Below are 22,597 nucleotides of genomic sequence, written 5' to 3' on the forward strand. Positions count from 1 at the left end.
AGAAAATGTATTAAAGACATTGTTAATATAGTCCAAGTGACTCCAGTGGCTCAATCTTGAGTTTATAAAGCGACGAGAATACATTTCATTTCCTTCTCTCTGGACCTCAAGTTTTTTTTACGTTGTGTAATAGCGTAGCGCGTCTGTGTTTCACGTCACCATGTATCACACATGACCAGAGTCGCCCAATAGTGAGCCTACGTGGTGACGTGCAACACAGATGCGCTACGCTTAAACACTGAACAACATGAGGGTGAGTAATTACTGACAGAATTTTAATTTTTGGGTGAACTAACCCTTTAAGAATACAAACCAATTGGCAAAATGTATTATATGACATGTTGTGTTACACATTCATTTGAATGTTATCAATTCCAAATCAGCTGTAGCAAATTAGCGAAAGGGAAATATGGACAATTAATTAAGACTCATTATAAATAATTATAAATATTTGTATCAGTTGATAGAATTAACTTGATGTAGCAGAATTAATACCAGTCAACTAAGCGAACGCTCAGTATTAATTATTTATTAATTCTGAGAAATGTTCATTTCCGGGGCAACGGAAATAACTTTCTTACCGTACAGAACTACTTAGCGCATGTAGCCAAAATCTGCATGATTAGAGACTCCAGGATTTGAGCATGGACAACAAACAACTTTACATGTCACACGAACATGATTTTACTAACAAGACTGAACACTTAGTCTAATCTAACACACATACACACACACACATCTATCTTTATGAGGACATTCATTGACACAATGCAAACTCTAGCCGCTTACCCTAACCTTACCCATCACAACTAAGTGCCTAACACGAACCCTGACCCTAAACCGACCCTTAACCTAATTATAACCTTATAACTCAAACCAAGTCTTGACCCTCAAACAGGCCTTTAAAGGGCTCTCAGAAAGTGAGGACCTAAATGTACTCACTTTACTCTTTGTCCTCACTCCAATGGTCTAAAACTCAAACTGGTCCTCACAAAGATAGTTGTACAAGTACACACACACACACACACACACACACACACACACACACACACACACACACACACAGTTTAGCAATGGAAAGAGAGCTGAAGCAGAATACAGGAAAGCAAGAAGTTCAACACACCCTTCTTTAAAATGGGTTGGGATACTTAATGTAATGTAAGTTTGATACTTGCATGTCTCGCCCATATGCATTAAACTGTCCTGATGCAATTTGTTGAGGCTCCAGTTGATCTTTGCTGATGTTTTCTTGATGAGAGAGAACCTGTATGAGACAGAGGAAAGACAAGGTTGCAGCCTGGCACAAACTTAGGGCTCCTTAGAAGACTTCTAGCTCAGCATCATCTTTACATCAGAATTTCCCAGAATCCCCGTGATCTTGTGACCAGTGATCGTTAAAGTGTGAAGATGTCACACCCTCTGGAAGTGTGTGAGCCAATACGAAGTTGTTCCTTTGGAGAAACTTTACGACCACTTTGACTTCCATAGTATTTCCTTCTCTTCAATACCATGGAAGTCAATGGGGTCCATTAACTGTTTGGTTACCCATATTCTTCAAAATATATTCTTTGGTGTTCAACAGAAGAAAGAAACTCATGAGTAAATGATGCCAGAAATTTTATTTTTGGTTGAACTATCCAAGTATCTGATTCTAGAATTCCCTACCCATAACCTTTGCACAAACCTGTGACCGTAACCAAGAGGGTGAAATGTTGGCCAATTCCTAGTAAAAGGTGACAGATGAAATATTTTATTTTATTTTATTTTATTTATTTATTTACATTTTAATTTTAATTTAGTTTTCCCACATTAGTTTAAACACTTATACACATGTTTTATACTGATTATGGGGGATCTCTTTGTAACTCTTTCATAAGTCTTAATACTATAGTCTGTGGAAATAGTTGAATGTGAGCCAGATCTCTGTTATGTGTGTGTTGGTGTTCAGACTGTGACTGCGGGCGGCATCAGTCAGGAGAAGAGCTCAGACTCTGAGTCCAACGGTCCTGTGGAGCAGGAGAAGAATCACTCAAACAGCAGCACACTGTCTGACCGCAGAGGCAGCAACTCCAGTGTGTGTAGCATCGAGGAGGAGCATCGAGGCGTCTACGACATGGTGCAGTCCATCCTGCTCTCCACACGGGACAATGTCAATTTCGTCAACGAGGTCTTCCATCAGGTCAGAGACAGTGTGATCAGATCTGCAGCCTCATGTTGGCACATTTTTAGACAAACTCTCCACTTGGTTAGAGATGCAGTGACCCCAAAAAAGTATTTAGACACTTGTCTAGGGCTGGATATTGTCCACTGCCTCACAATACATGTGTATCATATTGTGACGTATCACAAAGCATCATACTATCATATTCACATCACATTAGATTTAAATGTTAATATTTAAATGTTATTAAAAGTGCAAATTTAATACAATTATATTTGACATTTCTTGTGGAAAAACACAGGCTAGTAACTTTAAAATATATCTCAGTAACCACAGGTGTAGTTCATCACATTAGCTATGAAACTGTTCCAATAGAACTAATCGCTAATCGTCTTCAGTTTATCAATGAAATTTGATTCAGTTGTGACAAACTTTAAGGTGTCTTTGTTACAGTGTAATTATACACGCAAGTACATGTACTTACTATGGGGGGCTAGGGTTTGGCTTAGGGTTAGTTGTATAATTATGCATAATTTACTGTTATTACTACACTAACCATGTGTAACATATGTACTTGTAACATGTAACACTGTAAAATAGTGTTACCTATTTTTCTTAGTTTAACAACTTAAAAAGAAGTGTCCATATTTTTGAGGTACTGTATTAAATCATTAATTGTTTATTTGTATCACAAACTGTTATGTAGGATGTTCAGTTGCTCTGTCTTTTGCTGCCACCTTGTGGCCAGAATCTGGTCATCATGTTAAAATAATTGTTTCAGCAGATTTAGTCGTTTTATTTGTTTAGTACATTTTCGTGTGAATCACAATAAAGAATCACTATTCTACTAGAGTCACATGCAATTTAAAGTTTTTAAGAATTTTAACCAGAAAGCACATGTGTGTTACAGACCAGGGGCCTGATTTATAAACGTTGCGTACGCCAGGCGTACGCCACTCTCTACGCAATAATTGGTATTTATAAAAAGCAAACTTGACGGTAAAATATGCGGTCCTTCACGCAAGCTCTGACCCAGGCGTACGCACAAAAACGGGTGAAATGAGAAATGGCGACACCGTCGGCAGATGGAAGAAACACGTGAAAGTGTGTGAAACTGTAGATCGTTGTGTAAAAGAAATGGCAATAGGCCTACTGCCTCTCATAAATAACATGAAGACTTCACAAATCAAGTCTTACAATTAACAGCCTACATGAACACCCGTTTGATCGATCTGCAGTGTAAAACAAACAAAATCAAATGAAGATTAGCTACAACAGAAATGCAAATTAACACATATTTGCAAAAAGATATAAATATGTTCTGCAATAATATTAGCATGTTATGCAATTCATCCTCATAACACATCTGTAGCTTGTCAGATGCAATCAAATGGATGGTAATAAAATGTCATGATGCCATCACAATGTGTAATGACCATAGACTGTAAAAAAAGATGACGCACAATGGCTGATCATGCGCTTCACGCTTGCACGTGAGTGAAGTTGCGTTCCTTGGTTTTCCTCTGTGTTTGCCATAATTTCGCAGTCGATGAATATTAACTTGTGGGCGTTTCACGGTCTATTTATGGGCAACTATGGGCGTGACATGAAGCCGCAAAAGCTGCGCTACATTTAGAATTGATTGTGATTTATTAAGGGAAAACTGCGTAGGATGTGCGTGCGCACGGTTTTATAAATCCGAATATTTCTGTGCGTACGCACGTCCTATGTTTCATCCGTACGCCACTTCTGACGCAAATCCTACGCAAAGTTTTATAAATGAGGCCCCAGGGGTTTTCAATGTCAGCTTTTCTGACTTTATTGTTTCATTCTCCTTTCTAGTTTGGTCATGAGATTAATTGAGAGCTTTTGTTTTTAACAATAAGAAATGTGTATATATAATAATAAAAAGTCTGCTTGAAGTTTTGTGAAAAAATGTGTGAAAAAAATTGAATAACTTCAAGAATTATATTTGTTTTTCTTATTTTCTGTTATATTTGATTTTCTGTTGTTATTTAAGTAAATTAATAAAATAAAAAATCTTAAAAGCCCATTATTTCATTTTGGAAACATGTATAAATGTTGTTTAATATTTTACAACATGTCGTGGAATCCTTGGTATCAAAAAGTTTGAAAGCCCGTGACAATTGTGTGAGTGTGCATCATTTTGTGTGTGTGTGTGTGTGTGTGTGTGTGTGTGTGTGTGTGTGTGTGTGTGTCTCACTGCATAGGCTTTCCTGCTGCCGTCCTGTGAAGCCTCAGCCACTCGCAAAGTGATCAAAGTCTACAGGAAGTGGATTCTTCAGGATAAACCCACATTCATGGCTGAGCCTGAGACGACAAGCCAGGAGGAAGATGGAGAGGAAGAACAGATGGTCTCAGAGACGGACAATGTGCATGTGGAGGCACGGTTACACACACACACACTCAAAATATGGTTCATGCTGATGGATAAAGTTGGTCCCTCTTACCTGCCCTGTATCGAACCTTCAGGTCTTGGAGACTCATGGGCACAAACGATCGTCCAGCTGGGGGCGCACATACTCCTTCAGCAGCGCCATCAGCAGAGGCTGTCTGACTGAAGAACAGAACCAGGACGTGAAGGCTGGTGTCCAGTCCACTCTGCAGGTGCTCACACACACTCTCAGCTCTCACACTGTTCACACTGCTTCAGGCAGATGTTAAAGGTGTTGAAAATGCTGTTTGTCTTCAGATACAGAATGTACACTACTGGTCAAAAGAGCAGAAAATGTTCTGCTCACCAAGGCTGCATTTATCTGATCAAAAATACAGTAAAAACAGGAATACTGTGAAATATTATTACAATATTAAATTTTTTCTACTTATAAATATAATTTATTCCTGTGATCAAAGCTGAATTTTCAGCATCATTACTCCAGTCTTCAGTGTCACATGATCCTTCAGAAATCACTCTAATATGATGTTTTGATGATCAAGAAACATTTATTATTATTATTATCTAGGGCTGGTCCGAATACCTTTCTTCCCCATGAACAACACAAAGTAAATACACACTAAATGTAACACACACACACAGGTCTGTTAACTCAAGCAATACTTTTAATAAGGTAGTCTAATATTTTTCTGACTAACAAATTACTGACACAGTAAAGGGTAGATTTAAATAAAGAAAAACGAAATTTAAATAAAGAAAAACTAAATTAAGTTAAATGAAAAACGAGATTAATTTAGATTGATAATAACGGGTACAAAGCTTAAAGGGATACTTCACCTCTGGGAAGATGAATGTGTATTTAAAATAGGTCATTTAAGTAGAAGAAATGTGGAGAAATTTTTGAATTTGGAGCTTTCTAGACAGAGAAAAGCCAGAAAATGTATTTTTGGCTTATGTGGATGAAAGACAACAACTCCCAGAATGCACTTGCTTCGCTGCCTTAGGAGGCCACGCCTACCGGTTAGAGAGCACAGTTGAAAACAACAAGGCTAGCCTAAGTAAGTGATGAGTTTGCCAGGGATTTAGAGACCCAAAATGTCCGGGATCCGGCTTTTGCGTTCTACAGTCGCCATTCATCATGTTTACTGTGGCGAGCAGGACGAGGCTGACGGCCGCGGGAGAATGGCGCGAGGCCGGTGGCTTCATACTGAGACGCGCCGGGTCTCGCATCTCTCACGGAGGAGCGGGAATTTTCTTAGCAATGTTAAAACGCACATCAACCGATCACTTGTTTAGCGTTCATGTAAACACTACAGTCAGATTCACCGATCGGAATTAATTCAGTTAACGTTAGATTGAAACGAGAGGTGTGCATGGAAACAATGAATGGCGACCGCAGAACGCAAAAGCCGAATCCCGGACATTTTTAACAGTCTCGCCCGCCGGACAAGTCCGGGAAAAGGAAGATGGTAACCCCTACTTACTCAGCTTTCTCCTATTATTCAGCTTTCTCCACAGAACAAGAGCATGCTAGCTTAGCTTCCAAAGAAAGACGGCTGACACTGTGTGTACATTCTGTGAGTGAGATCCCACCCTCTATGGGCGGGTTGAAAACATGCGGAACAACGCCATCTACTGGCTGTAGTCTTTAGCCTCTGGACAGAAAATCCTCCGATGACGCAAAATGACGATTTTTGCGTCATCGGAGGATTTTTTCCAGACAAAAAATACATAAATCTCTTGTCTCAGGGGGATATGAGGGGGGAAAGCATGGTAATTCGAAAATACTACAGGTTTTCTACTAATACAAAGCTTAATGCTAAATCCTGAAGTAACCCTTTAATACATTTGTTTCTATTATTCTGTTTTCCACAATGTCAAAGCAACGCAGCTTAACCCAAAACACAAGCTCAGGCATGCACTTCTGTCCACACACTGTCACGGGATACGGAAATGAACCCAAACGCAGACAGTAATAAATAAAACATGGATTTATTAAACAGACAGAAAACAAAGACCCTCGAGGGGGCAAACGAACATTGACAGGACTAGACTAATAAACTTGACAATAACAATAGACTAGAACTAACAGGGCACAGGTGACACCGATGAACAATCAAGACTAACGAGGAGAACAAGGGGGCGTGGTAAACAACACAAGACAACGCAATCACATAGCCCAAAACACAGGCCATGTGTTTGCACACACAACATGAGAACAAATCTTGACACACACACTCCGCTGTTCTGCGCTCTAGCCAGAGAACACTCCCGTTGCAGGAACACTTTAGTAGGCTAAGAAGCAGTAAATATATTTATTAAGTATAATGAGGTTGGGTTCCTTCAACTGTCCATCCTATTAAAAATGGCTAGGCTATATAAGATAACTGTAAAAAAAAGAGTATTGTATTTCGTCAGATTTTATAGTGTTGAACATTTTCAAGCGCGAATGAGAACCGTTTTGAGGGGGATGGCAGGTGTGCAAAAAAACAAACAAAAAAACGAATATTCGAATGTCAAATTTTCAAATCCAATACCAACCCACCGAACGAATATTTGAATATTCATCAAAAATCATAAATGCTATGTTATAATATCCTAATAAAATATATTTACAGTAAATACATTTTTTATTCATTAAAGAATGCCCAAAAAATCCTGTTTCCACAAAAAATATTGATTAATATTTGAGAACAAATTATAATTTATTATAACTGATCACCAAATCAGCATATTAGAATGATTTCTGAAGGATCATGTGACACTGAAGACTGGAGTGAAGACGCTGAAAACTCACAGGAATAAATTACATTTTACAATATTTTCAAATAGAAAACAATTATTTAAAATTGTAATAATATTTCAAAATATCACTGTTGTATTGCATTTTTGATCAAATAAATGCAGCCTTGTTGAGCAGTAGACTTCTTTTCAAAAACATAAAGAATCTGAATTATTCCAAACTTCTGACCGGTAGAGTTGTTTGAGAGACTGAATTGTTTGTTGTGTTTTTAGGTGTTCCTGACAAACTCTGCCAACGTGTTCCTGTTGGAGCCATGTCAGGATGTGCCCAAACTGCTGGAGAACCAGTTGGAGGCGTGCCGAGCTGTGCTCAGCGTCTACCGGCACATCATCATGGAGCAGAACATGAACCGCCAGACCTGGTCAGTCTGTGTGGAGCGCAGCTCTGCTTTACTATGAATACAGAAACATTCAGCATATTGTGTGCAAAAGCGCTTGACTGAGGCTGTGGGGTGTTTTAGGGAGCAGTTGCTGCAGGTGTTGCTGAGGATCACAGAGGCAGTGATGAAGAGACCCCAGGAGAACCAAAGAAAAGACACGTTCGCTCACAGCCTGGCCAGCATCCTCTTCAAAGTGAGTTTGAGGTTAAAGAAGAACTTAAGACGGTATTTAACCCGCTTTATATTGTTACAGTGTCGGTAGTATATGTAAATGAACTATGTTTACTCGTTCTCCGTGTTACCTGGACAGAGAAATTCAAGGTTTTTTGTCAGCAAAATTTTTGCATAATACGGCAGATTTTTGTCTAAAGTACCGGTACTTTGGTATCAAATTGGTTCTGAAATTTGAAATATGTGGTGATACCAGCATTTCTCCAGGACCGCTAGTACAGACAGTGTTGTGCCTGAACGCGTTCATTGAACGATAGTTCATGAACTCGTTCATATTTTGGGTGAACGTGAACTGAACGTACCGCATTACTGCCTGATGAACGTTACTGTGAACTCGTTCATTCTGGTGTCTGTGAACGGCACACTCTCTCAGTTTAACTTCGTTCAATAGAGTGCCAGATAGAGCCTTCCAGGCGAAAACCCGGCTAAAACACACCGTAAACCGGCCTTAATATGTAGCGGGAAAAACACCCAATCTGGCAACACCAGCCACCAGTGTCCACTGACTCTCTTGTTCGATCTCATTCATCAAAATGAACAAATCTTTTTTCGAGTCATTTCGTTCATTTAAGGGGCTTTAAATGTTATACTATTAACTGGCAAATTCCCCGAACACATCCACCTACGCAATCTTGATCATATTCTGAATTAAGAAATCATTATAATGCAGTCAAAAATCGTTTACAGGGAAGATAAATAATTACTTTAACTAGGGCTGCAACGATTCATCGAGTTACTCGATTTACTCGATTACAAAAATTCCTCGAGGCAAAAACTCTGCCTCGAAGCCTCGTTAAATTCCTATGACGCGCACTATACGCGCAGGGATCTGATTTCACACGAACCGTTGTTCAGTGTTCAGGAAGCACACCATAGCGTGTGATACATTGTGAATTTATTTGCCGCGATGGCGGAGAGTAAAGATGTCCATAAACGGCAGAGAATGGCTAAAGTTTGGGATCGCTTCCTTTCAGCGTCGCTGAATCAAGGTAACGATTCTGTCCCCCGCATTTTTTTTTGACCCAGCGCCAATATTTTCGCCCGTGCCGAAGCCTATGATGTTCGCTGAATTTAATCCCACACTGTATTTGTAGTGATGTCGTGATGCGGTTTGACTAGATAAGATGTTTAGCTTTGATGTTTTTAAGAAGTAAACGTATAGCCTAAAGAAAGAACCTCTTCACACACACACACACACACACACACACACACACACATGCACCCTCTCTCACGCGCCAGTCAGACCAATTGCGGCAATGCATCACATATGCTTGCTTAAACTTTTATGTAGCCACGCAACAATAATTTCAGCATGCATTCACTGTATACACCGAGACGTGATGGAGGAACAAATATTGTATTGCAGTCTTTGCGAGACCTTGTCTATGTCACGTCTACCAAATAGTGACAGACAACAACAACAAAAAAATGAAACTCCCCACCAGCCTGCTTCTCCAAATCCACTCGTACTTTCGGGGAAGACATAATCGGCTACCAAAGTAATTGAGCATAGAACATTTTAAATTAACAAAAAAAAATAATACTACAAAACGTGCTAATATTCTTCAACTAGCCTAAGTGAAAAACAAAATGCTGTTCTTTTTCTATTTAATAAAATGCATATTTGCAATAAAACATTCCCCTTTTCAAAGCTGCACTTATTTTTTTTATATAAATTGTATACATTGTGTACCTGTTTGGCTTCATATTTTATATTCATTTCATTTATTTTTGTTCTCCGGTGGGTAATTTGCAGAAGGTGCAATCCTTTTTTTGTAATGTTGTATTAAGAAGACAAAACTAAGGCCAAATGGCCATTACTATTTAAGTTTGTTTTCATAGTTTTACATGTTATAGGCTACATGTTTTACAGTATAAAGTTGACTTAACTGTATTGTTATATAATTGTTGGCACTGGCACTTATAAACACTAAATGGGTAAAAATTACAATAAATAGGCTTAGTTTTGAAGCCAAATGTTGGAGTTTTTCAGCCACATCATTTTCGTTATGCATTATTTGTTTTGGTTGTTTAAAAACACACTAAAAGTTTTTTATCCGATTACTCGATTAATCGATCGATTAAGTGCTAGATTAATCGATTACAAAAAGAATCGATAGCTGCAGCCCTAACTTTGACCTCCGAGTCTTTCGTTCATTTGTCACGTGACAGACGCAATGAATGGATCGTTCATGAACGACTCATCACTTACGTTAGGCTACAAATCAAAACAAAAAGCAGCAAGGATGCGTCGTATGATCATTTAAACGAGTTTTATGACAAGGTCGGTGAGGATGGGAAAAATCTGACGCATAGCTTCAGTGTTAAAACTGATAAAATAATTGTCTTTGGTTCTATATGGGCTGTGGCAATCATTTTGAAAAATAATATCTCGCAGCAACATGGAAAAAAAGAACTATGAACTAGTTCATTTTTGGAACTGCGAACTTAGTTCAAAATTTTGAGTATGAACTATGAACTGAACTAGTTAATTTTAAAATTTGTGAACTGAACTTTGAACTAGTTCATGTAGAAAGTGAACTTTCCCAACACTGAGTACAGAGTACCAGGTATATTCAGTGCCCGCTGATAGCTGCGCCGTTTGTATCTGTGTAAGTGCTCTGTGAAGAGCTTCTAAGGTTTCTATTTACAGTGTGTTGATCATTGTAGCCAATCACAGACATATCTGTTGAGCGCGTGCACGCAATGACCAATCAGAGGCTTTTAAGTTAGTCAGAATCAGCTCAACATTGCTCTAAAAACCGCACGCTTTAGAGTTCTGCATGCTTGGAAATCCTTTCATTATTACCAACAAAGTCTAAACACTATTTGATTGTGCGTTGTAGACTCTAGACAGCTCTGTTGATTACAGCTGGAGTTTTCACAAGAGTGTAGCTCTCAGTGAGCAGGCGTGATTGACAGCTTCAGTGAATATAAAGGGAGCATTCTTTACTCGCTTTTTGTTTTCAACCCATGTACAATTTGAATAAAAGTTTTGTTTTTCTCACTACTAAGTACACTACAGAGTTTCTGGATTTACAGTTGTTTTAAAATGCGCGATTGAATCCGAAACTGCAATGATTGAGAGTGGTATGAGCATAGCATACAGTCTGATACTGTATGTCAAAATAGATCTGTGCATTAAGTCTTGGAGAGTAAATGCAAAATAATAGACCTGCCACTTGTTCTCTGTAATATGTAATATGTTTCTTTGTAAATACTAAACTCATTATATATTATATTTTTTGTTAAATAAGATGGTAAAATAAATGGTTAAATAAAATAGTTCCAACAGTTTTTGCTGTGGTACCGAAATTGGTACATAAAACCGTGAAATGTTACTGGTATTGGTACCGACTACTGGAATTGTGGTACTGTGAAATCTACAGATTATACTTCCCCGCCCACAGACATTCGGATCGAATGAGAGTTATTAACAGAACAGTTATTGTAAGGGTAGGATTATGACTGATATTTGTATAATACTTTGTCTTCTCTTTAAACAGCATTATGGTAAAAACACTATGGCATTTCGTTCATCAAAGAGTCCTGAAAAAATTGTGCCAATATAATTGAATTTCATTATAAAAAATATTTACGAAAAGATATTAAGCAGCACAACTGTTTTCAACATTGATAATGATAAGAAATGTTCCTTGAGCATCAAATCAGCCTATTAGAATGATCTCTGAAGGATCATGTGACTCTGAAGACTGGAGTAATGATGCTGAAAATTCAGCTTTGATCACAGGAATAAAATAAAATATATTCAAATAGGACAGTTAAAAAAAAAAAATGCATTCTTGGTGAGCATGAGGCCGAAAGCGTTTTTTCACACAGCTGGCGTATTTTTTCAATTGTTTTCAATGGCAGCGCCGCATTTTTAAACCGCCATGAGCGTAACGAGGCGCTGAGCGTTTTCTTCACGCTGAAGCGCTGAGCACTATGCGTTTTTTACAGGTCGCCGAGAGTTGAAGAATGTTCAACTTTGGGTAAAACGCAGCGCTCATCATTGTCACTTTTTACCCAACCGTCCAATCACAGTGGAGGAGGGGTGGGACTAATACCACACCAACCAACCGCCACATTCTGCTTGTACAACGTCAACAGATGACAGCAACAAGCATAATAACAGAACAAACTCATTTAAAACAAGAGCCAGAGAAAATACGTTACATTGTATCAACATTTTAATATAGAATCAGCACAGAAACAAAATATGTGTGAAATGAGATACTAGTAACACTTTCACAGATATCCCGTATCATAAGCAGAGTCTCAACTGAAAAAAACAAAATGCTGCCAAAACGCTCTCAAGCGCACACAGCTAGGCGTTTTCAGCAGAGCGCCTAGCGTTTTCAGCTGGCTATGCTTTGGTGGAAACACAGCCTAAGAGAATGCTATCAAAAATGTTAGAAATCTGAATAGAAAACTAAGCCCAAACTTTTGAATGGTAGTTTACACTGTTAATGCTCTTATGATCCTGTGTCGTAAGAATCGATTTGAACATTGAATTTCAACATCAAGCTAATGTTCTTTAATTCTAAAATTCCTTAAAGATGTCTTCCTATAGGGTTTACCAAATCTGTACATAGAACTAAAATCTTTGAAAAGCGCTAGACTGTTTTACCCTTCATCACACGTGTAAGATTGTGATTGTGATTGTGATGATATAGTTGAAAAGGCCTGATATCCATGATATCATCTGATGTTTGATTTGTGTGCTACTGTCATTTGCAGACGATCTTCGTGGCGTGGGTGCGGGCCAACCTGACGGTGTTTATATCCCGTGAGCTGTGGGACGACCTGCTGGCTGTGCTGTCGTCTCTCAGCCACTGGGAGGAGCTGGTGTTCGAGTGGGCCAGCATCATGGATTCTCTCACTGCAGTGCTGGCCCGTTACGTCTACGGTCTTGACCTCCACAACCTGCCGCTGGACAAACTCTCAGAGCAGAAGAAAAAGAAGCAGCGTGGCAGAGGTGTGTGTGTGTGTGTGTGTGTGTGTGTGTGTGTGTGTGTGTGTGTGTGTGTGTGTGTGTGTAAACTACATGGAGTGTATTTGGGCGGGCTGATGGAGCTAAAATGTAGCTTGAGTTTTGCACTCAAACACCTGCGTAATTTATTACTATAAAATTAAAATTAGTGTTTTATTCACAAATATTAAACAAACAACATGCATTAATAATGCATTAATTAGGGCAGTGCATAATAAAAAGGTCTATAAAGGATATTATACTTTTATATTCTTATTCAAAATAAGCAAAACTGTTTCTTAGCTTGAGGCTGACTATAGAAAATCTATCACGATTAACAAAAATATTAAGCAGAACAACTATGATCAATCATAAGAAATGTTTATTGAGCATCAAATCATCATATTAGAATGATTTCTGGAGGATCATGTGACACTGAAGACTGGAGTAATGATGCTGAAAAATTAAGATTTGATCACAGGAATAAATTACATTGTAAAATAGAAAACACATAGAAAACAGTTATTTTAAATTGTAATAATATTTCACAATATTACTGACATTTTTGATCAAAAACATTTAAACATTTGAATTATTCCAAACTTTTGACTGGTAGTGTATGACATGCGGTGTCATGTAGTTTTTATGATTGCATTTGTCTTCAACTTAAGATATAATTTATTTTAAACGTGCTTTTGTGTTTTTTGCAACTCCTGGTACAATATTGGTTTTGTTTTGTTTTGATTTTTGTTTTTTTAACACAATGCTGAAAGTCATACAGTAACTATGTGAGACACATCAGACTTCACTTACACACTTTTATGGTGAAATTGCTTCTTTTTCTAAGTTAATCCATAATTATTTTGACCATAATTAATGCACTGTCATGCAGCAAGAATAGACACAAAAAAAAGCGCGATGCCGCAGCGCATCAGCACCTATTACTGACCTATTACTGACCTACTTGACCTATTACTGAAAAATATTTGTTTCTTATGCTCTACTTATGTCTAGTGTGAAACAGACCTCACTTGTGTACATCACTGGTTTTGACTATATTTGACACTATTTATTGTATTAAATATATTGATATTAATGTATTTCCTCTAAAATGGCACAGGCTTTCCTTTTGGTCAATTAACTCTTATTTTTAAATGGAATGTCTTTTACACAGAAATGTCATAAAAAGTTAGCCTGGGAAAACCCAGACTACTTCTGGCGAATTTTAATTCTCTCTCCAGGATAGTCTGGAGAAGAGCCCATTCAAACTCATTTCTGTGCCGCCGAAATCGCGGCACCAATCAGAAACGTTTGGGGAGGGATTTACATGATGACGACTGCGCAGCGATGCTGAAGGAGTTCTCACGCAGTGAAAAATACATTGCGGAGCAGAGAGGAGACTGACAACACGCTGGCAGACAGGACAGAGCAGGCTACTTTTCGGTTACGTTTGATATTAAACATATTGAACAAAGTCTCAGCTTTCAAATTTGGTAATTTTTTAAAAGAAATTTAAACAATAAATACCGTTTTGTTGCTCTTTAATGTGCCGTGACAGATCGCTGTAGAGCATCAGTTAAAGCTGTTCTTGTGAACCGATCATCTCTTCCTTCTAGTTAATTTATAGCCTCAAATAAACATGAACAAACATAAGAAGGAATGTTGTTTTAACCACGGAAAGGCGTCAGTACACTCCGTTTTTCAAGTTCAAATCCTCCTATGTTAGTTAATCTACTCTCCTGACTGCTTTGTCGGACAAAATGGCGGATGGCGAAGTATGATTGGTCAGATCACCTGTCAATCAAGCTCCCTGCGAAGGGTCGGAATTTGAGCTACGTCGGTTGCTGACGCCCCTTTGGAAATGATTTGTCTACATAGCTTCTCCAGACCCTACACTCAGTTTCAACTGAGAAGGGTCTGGTTTTAACCAGGCTAATAAAAAGTGGATCGTGAACACCATTTTAAGGTAACTTTGTGATTAAACAAATATAGTGGAATCAGTGTGTGTGTGTGTGTAGGTAAACCCTACGTTATGAGGACAGAATGTCCCCACAAAGATGGAAATATCCAAAATCCTTGTCCTTGTGGAATTTTTTTGATGTTTAGGGGATATAATATAGAGTTTATACAGTATACAAATTATTGTTTATGGAATGTCCCTATAAAACATGAAAACCCAACGTGTGTGTGTGTTTCAGGAGTGATGCAGGACTCACAGAAGTCTGCCGATAGCGCGCGGACCTTCTCTTTGAGCTGGAGGAACTCTGAAGAGCAGAGCGGCACTCAGGAGCCCATGAGGTTTCGCAGCGCCACCACCACTGGAGCTCCTGCCGTGGAGAAAGCTCGCAACAACGTCAGGCAGAAAGCTTCAGGTCAGAACCTGCTTCAGGACTCATGAGCTCAGACCGTCTCAGGTGTCTGCATGGTGGTTTGATAACATCATTCCATGTAGGGCTCTATGAAATCGGTTTTATTTATTTATTTTATCCCAAATTCTGTTTTTGTTAAAAAAAAAAATAATAATAATAATAATAATAATAATTTCAATCATTTATTTTTTCCATTTTAATGGTTAAAGAAAAACGATTGTAATCAAAAAGCATGTCTAATTGATCATGAAAATACACTTTAACAGCATTTTATTAAACATTTTTAGGGCCTTATGAAATCTGTTTACCGGTATGTTGTTTTATGTCCAAAAATCTGTTTTAATTCTTATAGATTCTGTTTTAATGGTTTAATTAAATTTCTAATGATCAAAAAGCATGTCAGATCAACATTATAATAGTTTATTAAATGTTTTTTTATATATATATATATATATATATATATATATATATATATATATATATATATATATTTTATATAATAATAGGGCACTACGAATTTTTCTGTTGGCTTTAATTTTTTTCTGGATTTGTGATTTAATACAAACTTATTATCAAAAACTCTGGTAATTAAATGAAGGTTTAAAACATTACATTTAATTTTCAATAAAAAATTTAATCAAATTAACCCTTTAAAATGCAATTAAATTATTATAATTATTAATATTTTGGCAAACAAACAGCACAACAGAGGTTTAATGTTAAAATTAAAACTTGGAAAAAAACATTTTGATGTTCTTTAAAAAAATAAGAAGTTTTGCTAAAAATTATATTATTATTACTTTGAGAAGTACATTCTACTGGACAATAGTAATACATTTAATTCCGTCACGATTTGTCCAAGCTTGATTATTTGTAGATAACAAACCTGTGCCGCTCATTCACACAAAATCTCCAAGAATATGCAGACTTCATATTTAAACAAATAGTGTTTTTGCAGTTTAATATTTACAGACACATCACAATTTGATTAAGTGCACAGCTCTGCTATTAATACATTTATACAAAATTTGCCAAATTGCGTGACATTCTGCGTTATACTGTAAATTACATTTGAATGACTGGATTCTTTGATTCTGTCTGCATTTTCAGCATTGTGCAAATCATATGTCCCTGAAGATGACATTGAGCGAAGAGCTTTACTGGGACAGAGGAATATTCCTCTTGCTATTACCATCTATACAACAAGTTCAGCTGAACACATGTGATCCAAGTCTAGCTGACTTACACACACACATCAACTAGTCACTTCAACCCCTGATTAGAGTTCACCTCTCTCTCAAGCATGAATTTCTTTGTCTCCTTGCATGGACATGCGCAGAAACACTTTCCATTGACTGTCTCCTGGTTTGGAGATGATTGTATCTCTTTATAGTGGAGAGCTTGTTGAGTTTGGAGCAGATGTGTTTGAGACTGAAGGATGCCTCTCACACACACCGCCCCCAGAAACATCCTCGATTGTGTTTGTGTGTGTGTGTGTGTGTGTGCGCGCACATGAAACGGCGTGGCTTTAAATTCCCTCCTTTTCTTTTGCCTAATTGGATTTCTCCTACATTGTTCTTCAAACGGCCCAGCGTCCTCTCCTGCTCGTTAGGAGAGCCGCCTCATCAGACTGCCTGCCTGTTTTTGATAGTTTCATTAAGAGCGTAATTAATGCTCATTAATATGCATAAATAGGTAACTCAGCGAAAGCGATGTAATCTAGAAAGAAAAGGCAGTAATTAAAGCGCACCGTAGAAGGAATAATAGAGCCCTCCGCTTTCTCGGCTCTTCTCCAGACGTGACATGGAGTGGCCAAAAAACACAATGCTAATATTTTGTCTTATCTGAGCTGGCAGAGAAAACTTGAAATAATGTGCTTCATATTTCCTGCTCGGGGATTGAGTATCAAAGGACGGCACGAGCCGAACGAGAGCACGGTTAGAAATCCTCAAAGTGTGTCCTCTGTTAGACTTCAGCTTAAAAATACCAATACGGGTTGGTGAAAATGCTCTTTACAGAACAGAACGCTTGCAGCTTTCATTCAGGTTGTGCTTTGATGTGATGCTTTCATGAGGTCGTGGAACAGAATCTATATTTTAGTCTGTGCGTTTTTATTGGCGTTCACTGTTACTGATTCTCATACTTCGGCTTAGAAGGACCTCTTGTCCCTGCATAGTTCATAGACGTGACTGATACATTAGTTCCTGAGGCTCTAGGAGAGGAAAGGTGTAGTATTGCTTTAACCAATAAGACTTGCTGGTCGCTCATGAAGAAAATTCATTGTGCTTTTGTTCTATTTTCCACTGAGGTAAAAGTTGTTCAGCTGTTTTCTTTAATGGACAGTTTGTGTAGTTGTAGACTGTTGAATGTCTTGCATCAGACTGACATTCTTATCCAGCTTTTCCACTATTTCCAAAGAATAACAGACCGAAGTCATTCATTTCCAGTGGAGAATAGTATGCAAATAAATGCAAATGTAGAATTTTCAGATCTAATTTGAGCTTCGGCTGTGTTGAAATATTATGCGACCGCACGACCAGATGTGATGCATTCTAATCAAAACTAAGAGCACGATGTGGGAATTAACAGCATTTTTGCACTTAAATGTTAATCTTTTAACATGTTTTGTTCATCATGATAATCTTCACACATGAACACAACTTTAATACATTTTGAAGCCAAAATCCAATCGCTAGAACTAAAAATCTAGACATACGATGTAAACAAGCTTCACCATGGTCACATGACTTCAGCATCACCAGCATTAAGCTTCAACAACTCTCTCCCTGAATGTTCGAGATAGAGTAGCTTGCAAGAGCGCAATTATAAACACGATGAGGCTGTGAAAGCGACTAGTGAGTGTATAAGTTTACCAGGGGTGCGTTTCCCAAATGCATTCAACTATGGTCGCAATTTCCATTGTTAATATCAGCCTAGTTCAAGTCAGTGTTTCCCGACACCATAGTACCAATGAACATTCGCAAACAGCATCGAAAAGTTCTCTCCACCTTTGGTTAGAAGCATAGTTTCTTGTTTGCATGACTTAATTTTGTTTATTGACTTAATAAATCCTTATTTTGAGCAAAATGAACAAGCTGAAGTTCAGCACAATCTATATTTTCATTTCAATTATATATAAATTTGATTTACATCTTTGAGTTTGTCAAGAGATTTAAAGAGCCGTTTTTGAAGAGTGTGCATGTGTGTATGTGATCTAGTACATAAGAACAAGTCTATGAATGAATCTGGAAATAAAGAAAAATAACTGAGAAAAATGAGAATTAGTCCTCAGATTCTGTAATTTATAGCAAATCATCAATTCGATTTCAAACGGATTAATTAAAAGAAAATATTAATATCATGTGAATAATAATATAATATCATGACTAGCTAGATAATTTTATATTTTTTAAACATTACTGATATATTTACTGATTTTATTTCGAAAATCTTGAGATGGTTTTTACGTTATTCTATATATTTAACACAACCACCAAAAAAAAAACAAAAAAAGAACATTGACTTTAAGACGATGGAATTAAAAGTGCTAAAATGCTATGCTACAAAACTACATCAACCCTTAATCGATCTAAATACCTTATATAGCCCTTCCCTTTTCCAGCGCTACACTTGTTTTCTGTCTTCCGGTTTGTTTTTCCACAGCATAAAGGTAAGATCTTGCAGATTTATGAATGAACCGATCGTTTTAAAATCTCCCCGGTCTACTGACATCTATTAAGACATCTGCTTCAAACATTACAACGCTCATGATCACTTTCGTTAACTCTACAATATGTAAATCCACTTCACCAGCTAATTACTCTTCGACAGTGATGCCATGGAAATATACGGAGCTGCCGCAAAAATGGACGTTAAAAAATAAATTCTAAAGATGGCTGTGCGCTTGTTTCTCTGATACGTTAGCTCTATTGGTGTGAGTTTGATTGTTCAGTGGTCTCTTTGTTGGCACATAAATGACACACTTCAACTTTAATAAATTGTCTGGCTTTTACCACAGCTGTAGAATGCAATTGATTTGTTTCCCTGTCTCTCTGTATGTCTGTCTGTCTCTTTCTCTCCCCTGCACACTCTTTCCCTGCTTCTGTGGGCAGCTAAGCGAAGTCAGTCTATCAGCAACTGTGTGCATCTTTGCGAGGCTTTGCCGGCCACTAAGAGTGTGCCCATGCTCCTCCACACTGTCAGCTCTTTCTTACCTGGTATCTCTCACAACTCTCACTGCTCTCACAGACTCTCAGGTAACTTCCTTTTTCCTCTCTCACAGAGCTTTCTTTTCCCGTTTTCCATCTTGCTGTCGTTCGCTTTCATTCAAGATTTAGCATTGTCAGGAAAAAGGCAGATAATTCATTGTGTGCATGTTTTTATAAGGACACGGTTTATTTTCATTCCAGACCGTGCTGAGAGCACTGATGGAAACACTCGCTCACTTCATTCATGCTTTATTCATAGATTCAATTAAAGTGTCCTTAAAGCTGCAATCCGTAACTTTTTTGGGTTAATAAAATAGTGTATAGCAAATACATAACCAGCCAGTTTTCAAAACTCTCTGCTTGCCTTAACTCGATTCAAAACGGTAAGCTTGTAATAATGTTTTAAATTCCAGTGGTACTGGTGGATTTCCACGGGAAATTTGAGCATGTCTTTACGTCATTACGTCACATCTGTACACATAAAGAAGAGTCTCGGCTAGTAGGCTATGAGTGTGAGGATGTTGGAGGTGGAGATTTATAGCCTTTTCTCACAGCACTTTATATAATTAAACTTATCAATTTGATGGCGGATCCAGAAAGGTTCAAACTACAATCACCAGTGACAACTGGAGATTCATCTGTTGTAAAACGCAAAAGACTTTGAAAAAAAAAAGAGACTTCAACCGGCCCATGTGAAAACAAGGATAAATATCGGAAGGGCATTAAATGTAGTCACGCAATGCTGATGCTGTTAACATTAACAATTTGAGAACAAAGTATAATTTGCATGGTTTGACGTGATATAAGCGATCGTTAGATTTAATCAGCGCGATTTACTGCAAAGCTTTTTTCCCCTTAGTTGGTCAGAACAAAAGTGGATGTTACTTACTTGTTCAGACGACATTTTCCAGTGAAAATTCTTATGTTGGTCGTACTTCCAAAAAGTAGAATCTGTGATTGCGAATGACAGTATCCACACCGACTGACAGCCGCACAATCTCCTCAAAACATTGGATTCATCCGTGCTGTGCCGTGCCGAGGCACAATCCACGTAAATTTGATAATTCCGCGAATAACTGCAATTGCAGATTTCGAACAGAGATGGCAACAAAGAGGAAAAACTAGGGACTGCAGCTTTAAAGGAACACTCCGACTTTTTGGGACTTTAGCTTATTCACAGTATCCCCCAGAGTTAGATAAGTCCATACATACCTTTTTCATTTCTGTGCGTTCTGTAAGTGTTATTTGATGCACCCACCGCTAGCCTAGCTTAGCACAAAGACTGGATGTAAATGGATAAGGTAGCATACTAATCCCAATAAGTGACAAAATAATGCAAACATTTTCCTATTTACATGTTGTGATCTGTATAGTCACAGCATGTACAAATAACAAGGCTATATGAGACAGAGACCATTTTTAATCGTATAAATACTGGGAACTATATTCTCACTAGGCGTAGGAGCACAGCTACCTGGGCGGAGTGGCTACTTGGGCGGAGTGATTAGTGCAGCACACGAGACGCCCTGTGGTGAGGAGCAGAGAGTTCGCTCAGAGTTGGAGTAATAAAGTCAGCAATTACTAGATAGTAAATTTATAGTTTACAATCATGGGTGTTCGCTGTATCTTGTCTTACAGCTTCCAAAGTTTGTAACTCCTCATCTGTGTATTCTGGCTCAAAACTATATGGTTCTGGATCTTGGTTTGATACCCAGTAAAATTCCTCTGACAATTCCTCAAAGTCAGCCATGATCACGAGTCACGTTCGCTACTAGCTAGTTAGTCACGTTTGTTTTGTTTACGGAACCGTCAACACGCTGTGACTATACAGATCACAACATGTAAATAGGAAAATGTCTGCATTATTTTGTCACTTATTGGGATTAGTATGCTACCTTATCCATTTACATCCAGTCTTTGTGCTAAGCTAGGCTAGCAGTGGGTGCGTCAAATAACACTTACAGAACGCACAGAAATGAAAAAGGTATGTATGGACTTATCTAACTCTGGGGGATACTGTGAATAAGCTAAAGTCCCAAAAAGTCGGAGTGTTCCTTTAAGCATGTGGAGCATCTAGTAACTTTAGTGTGTTTGCAGAAGCATACAAACTGTGTAGACAGCCAGTGAGTTTGAAAACCTTGCAGAGCACACGAAAATCTGCAAATAAAATGATGCAACTCTTTTACTTTATTTCCATCAATGTGCAAATACGACGAAAAAAACAATGTTTTCCATTAGTGCCCTCAGAACTGCCTGTAGCAAACTTCAGTTATTACATTTTTTCCCTATTAGTATGAAAATAAATAGAATGGACAATGTATATAATTTTCTTCTTGCGAGCTCTAATCAGCATGGTGATCGGATGAGGTGCAGTATTGCTGACAGTGTGTCTGTTTTGTCCGCTAGACGTGGAGGAGTGTCAGCTGTCCGAGTGTGAGATGGGGGATGCAGACAGTCCTCTGCCCCGCAGCAGCAGCACCTCTGACATCACACAGCAGATCAACGACACCTTCCCAGGTACCAGCACAATCACACAAACTACACACATTAATATGCTGACAGCTATTTTTACAGAAAGTAAAACACCTTTGCATTGGCTTTGCATATCTCTAAGGCAATGATATACTACTATTATAATACATATATTACTATTGTTATACAACTGCGCTATAAAATAATTGCAAATGAAAAAATAATTTTATAATATTAAGTATAATAATTATTTTTATTTTTTTATAGTAAAATACATTACTTATGTCTTAATTTCTTCACTTTTCAAAAGTGAAACCCTCTTTTATTTTTGTATACAACTGCATTTTCTGTGAAAGCAGGTTTATAAATCACATGAACACAGTGCCGTGCTTCGCTTTGGAACGTACAGCGCAATAGACTATTTACTTAATTCATTAAATCACAGCCTTTTGTGATTTGATGATCTATAGATGAGGCTATATTATGTTTTAACACCTTTTATGTTGTTATGAGGAGTTAAAAAATTTGGTTCACTATGAAACTGTGTAATACGCATGTGCATGATCGTTTTCATAGATTCATGTTT

At 37.8% G+C, this 22,597-nt stretch overlaps 1 protein-coding gene across 7 annotated transcripts in view; it reads left to right on the top strand.

Moving 5' to 3' along the window:
• ralgapa2 (Ral GTPase activating protein catalytic subunit alpha 2) overlaps positions 1 to 22,597 on the top strand; it is a 202,258-nt gene that overhangs the window by 86,964 nt on the left and 92,697 nt on the right. For 5 of the 7 annotated variants that reach the window (XM_081347448.1, XM_081347450.1, XM_081347453.1 and 2 more), the window contains exons 10-18: positions 1,949 to 2,179; positions 4,393 to 4,566; positions 4,655 to 4,789; positions 7,593 to 7,741; positions 7,841 to 7,952; positions 12,731 to 12,968; positions 15,161 to 15,334; positions 19,444 to 19,587; positions 21,946 to 22,056. In XM_081347448.1, coding sequence (XP_081203574.1) covers positions 1,949 to 2,179; positions 4,393 to 4,566; positions 4,655 to 4,789; positions 7,593 to 7,741; positions 7,841 to 7,952; positions 12,731 to 12,968; positions 15,161 to 15,334; positions 19,444 to 19,587; positions 21,946 to 22,056 — 1,468 coding nt within the window. The remainder of the gene's footprint in view (positions 1 to 1,948; positions 2,180 to 4,392; positions 4,567 to 4,654; positions 4,790 to 7,592; positions 7,742 to 7,840; positions 7,953 to 12,730; positions 12,969 to 15,160; positions 15,335 to 19,443; positions 19,588 to 21,945; positions 22,057 to 22,597) is intronic. The other 2 variants (XM_081347451.1, XM_081347454.1) reach the window with 1 other exon arrangement.

The sequence above is a fragment of the Scardinius erythrophthalmus genome, assembly GCF_964197995.2.
Source record: "Scardinius erythrophthalmus genome assembly, chromosome: 19".
NCBI lineage: Eukaryota > Metazoa > Chordata > Actinopteri > Cypriniformes > Leuciscidae > Scardinius > Scardinius erythrophthalmus.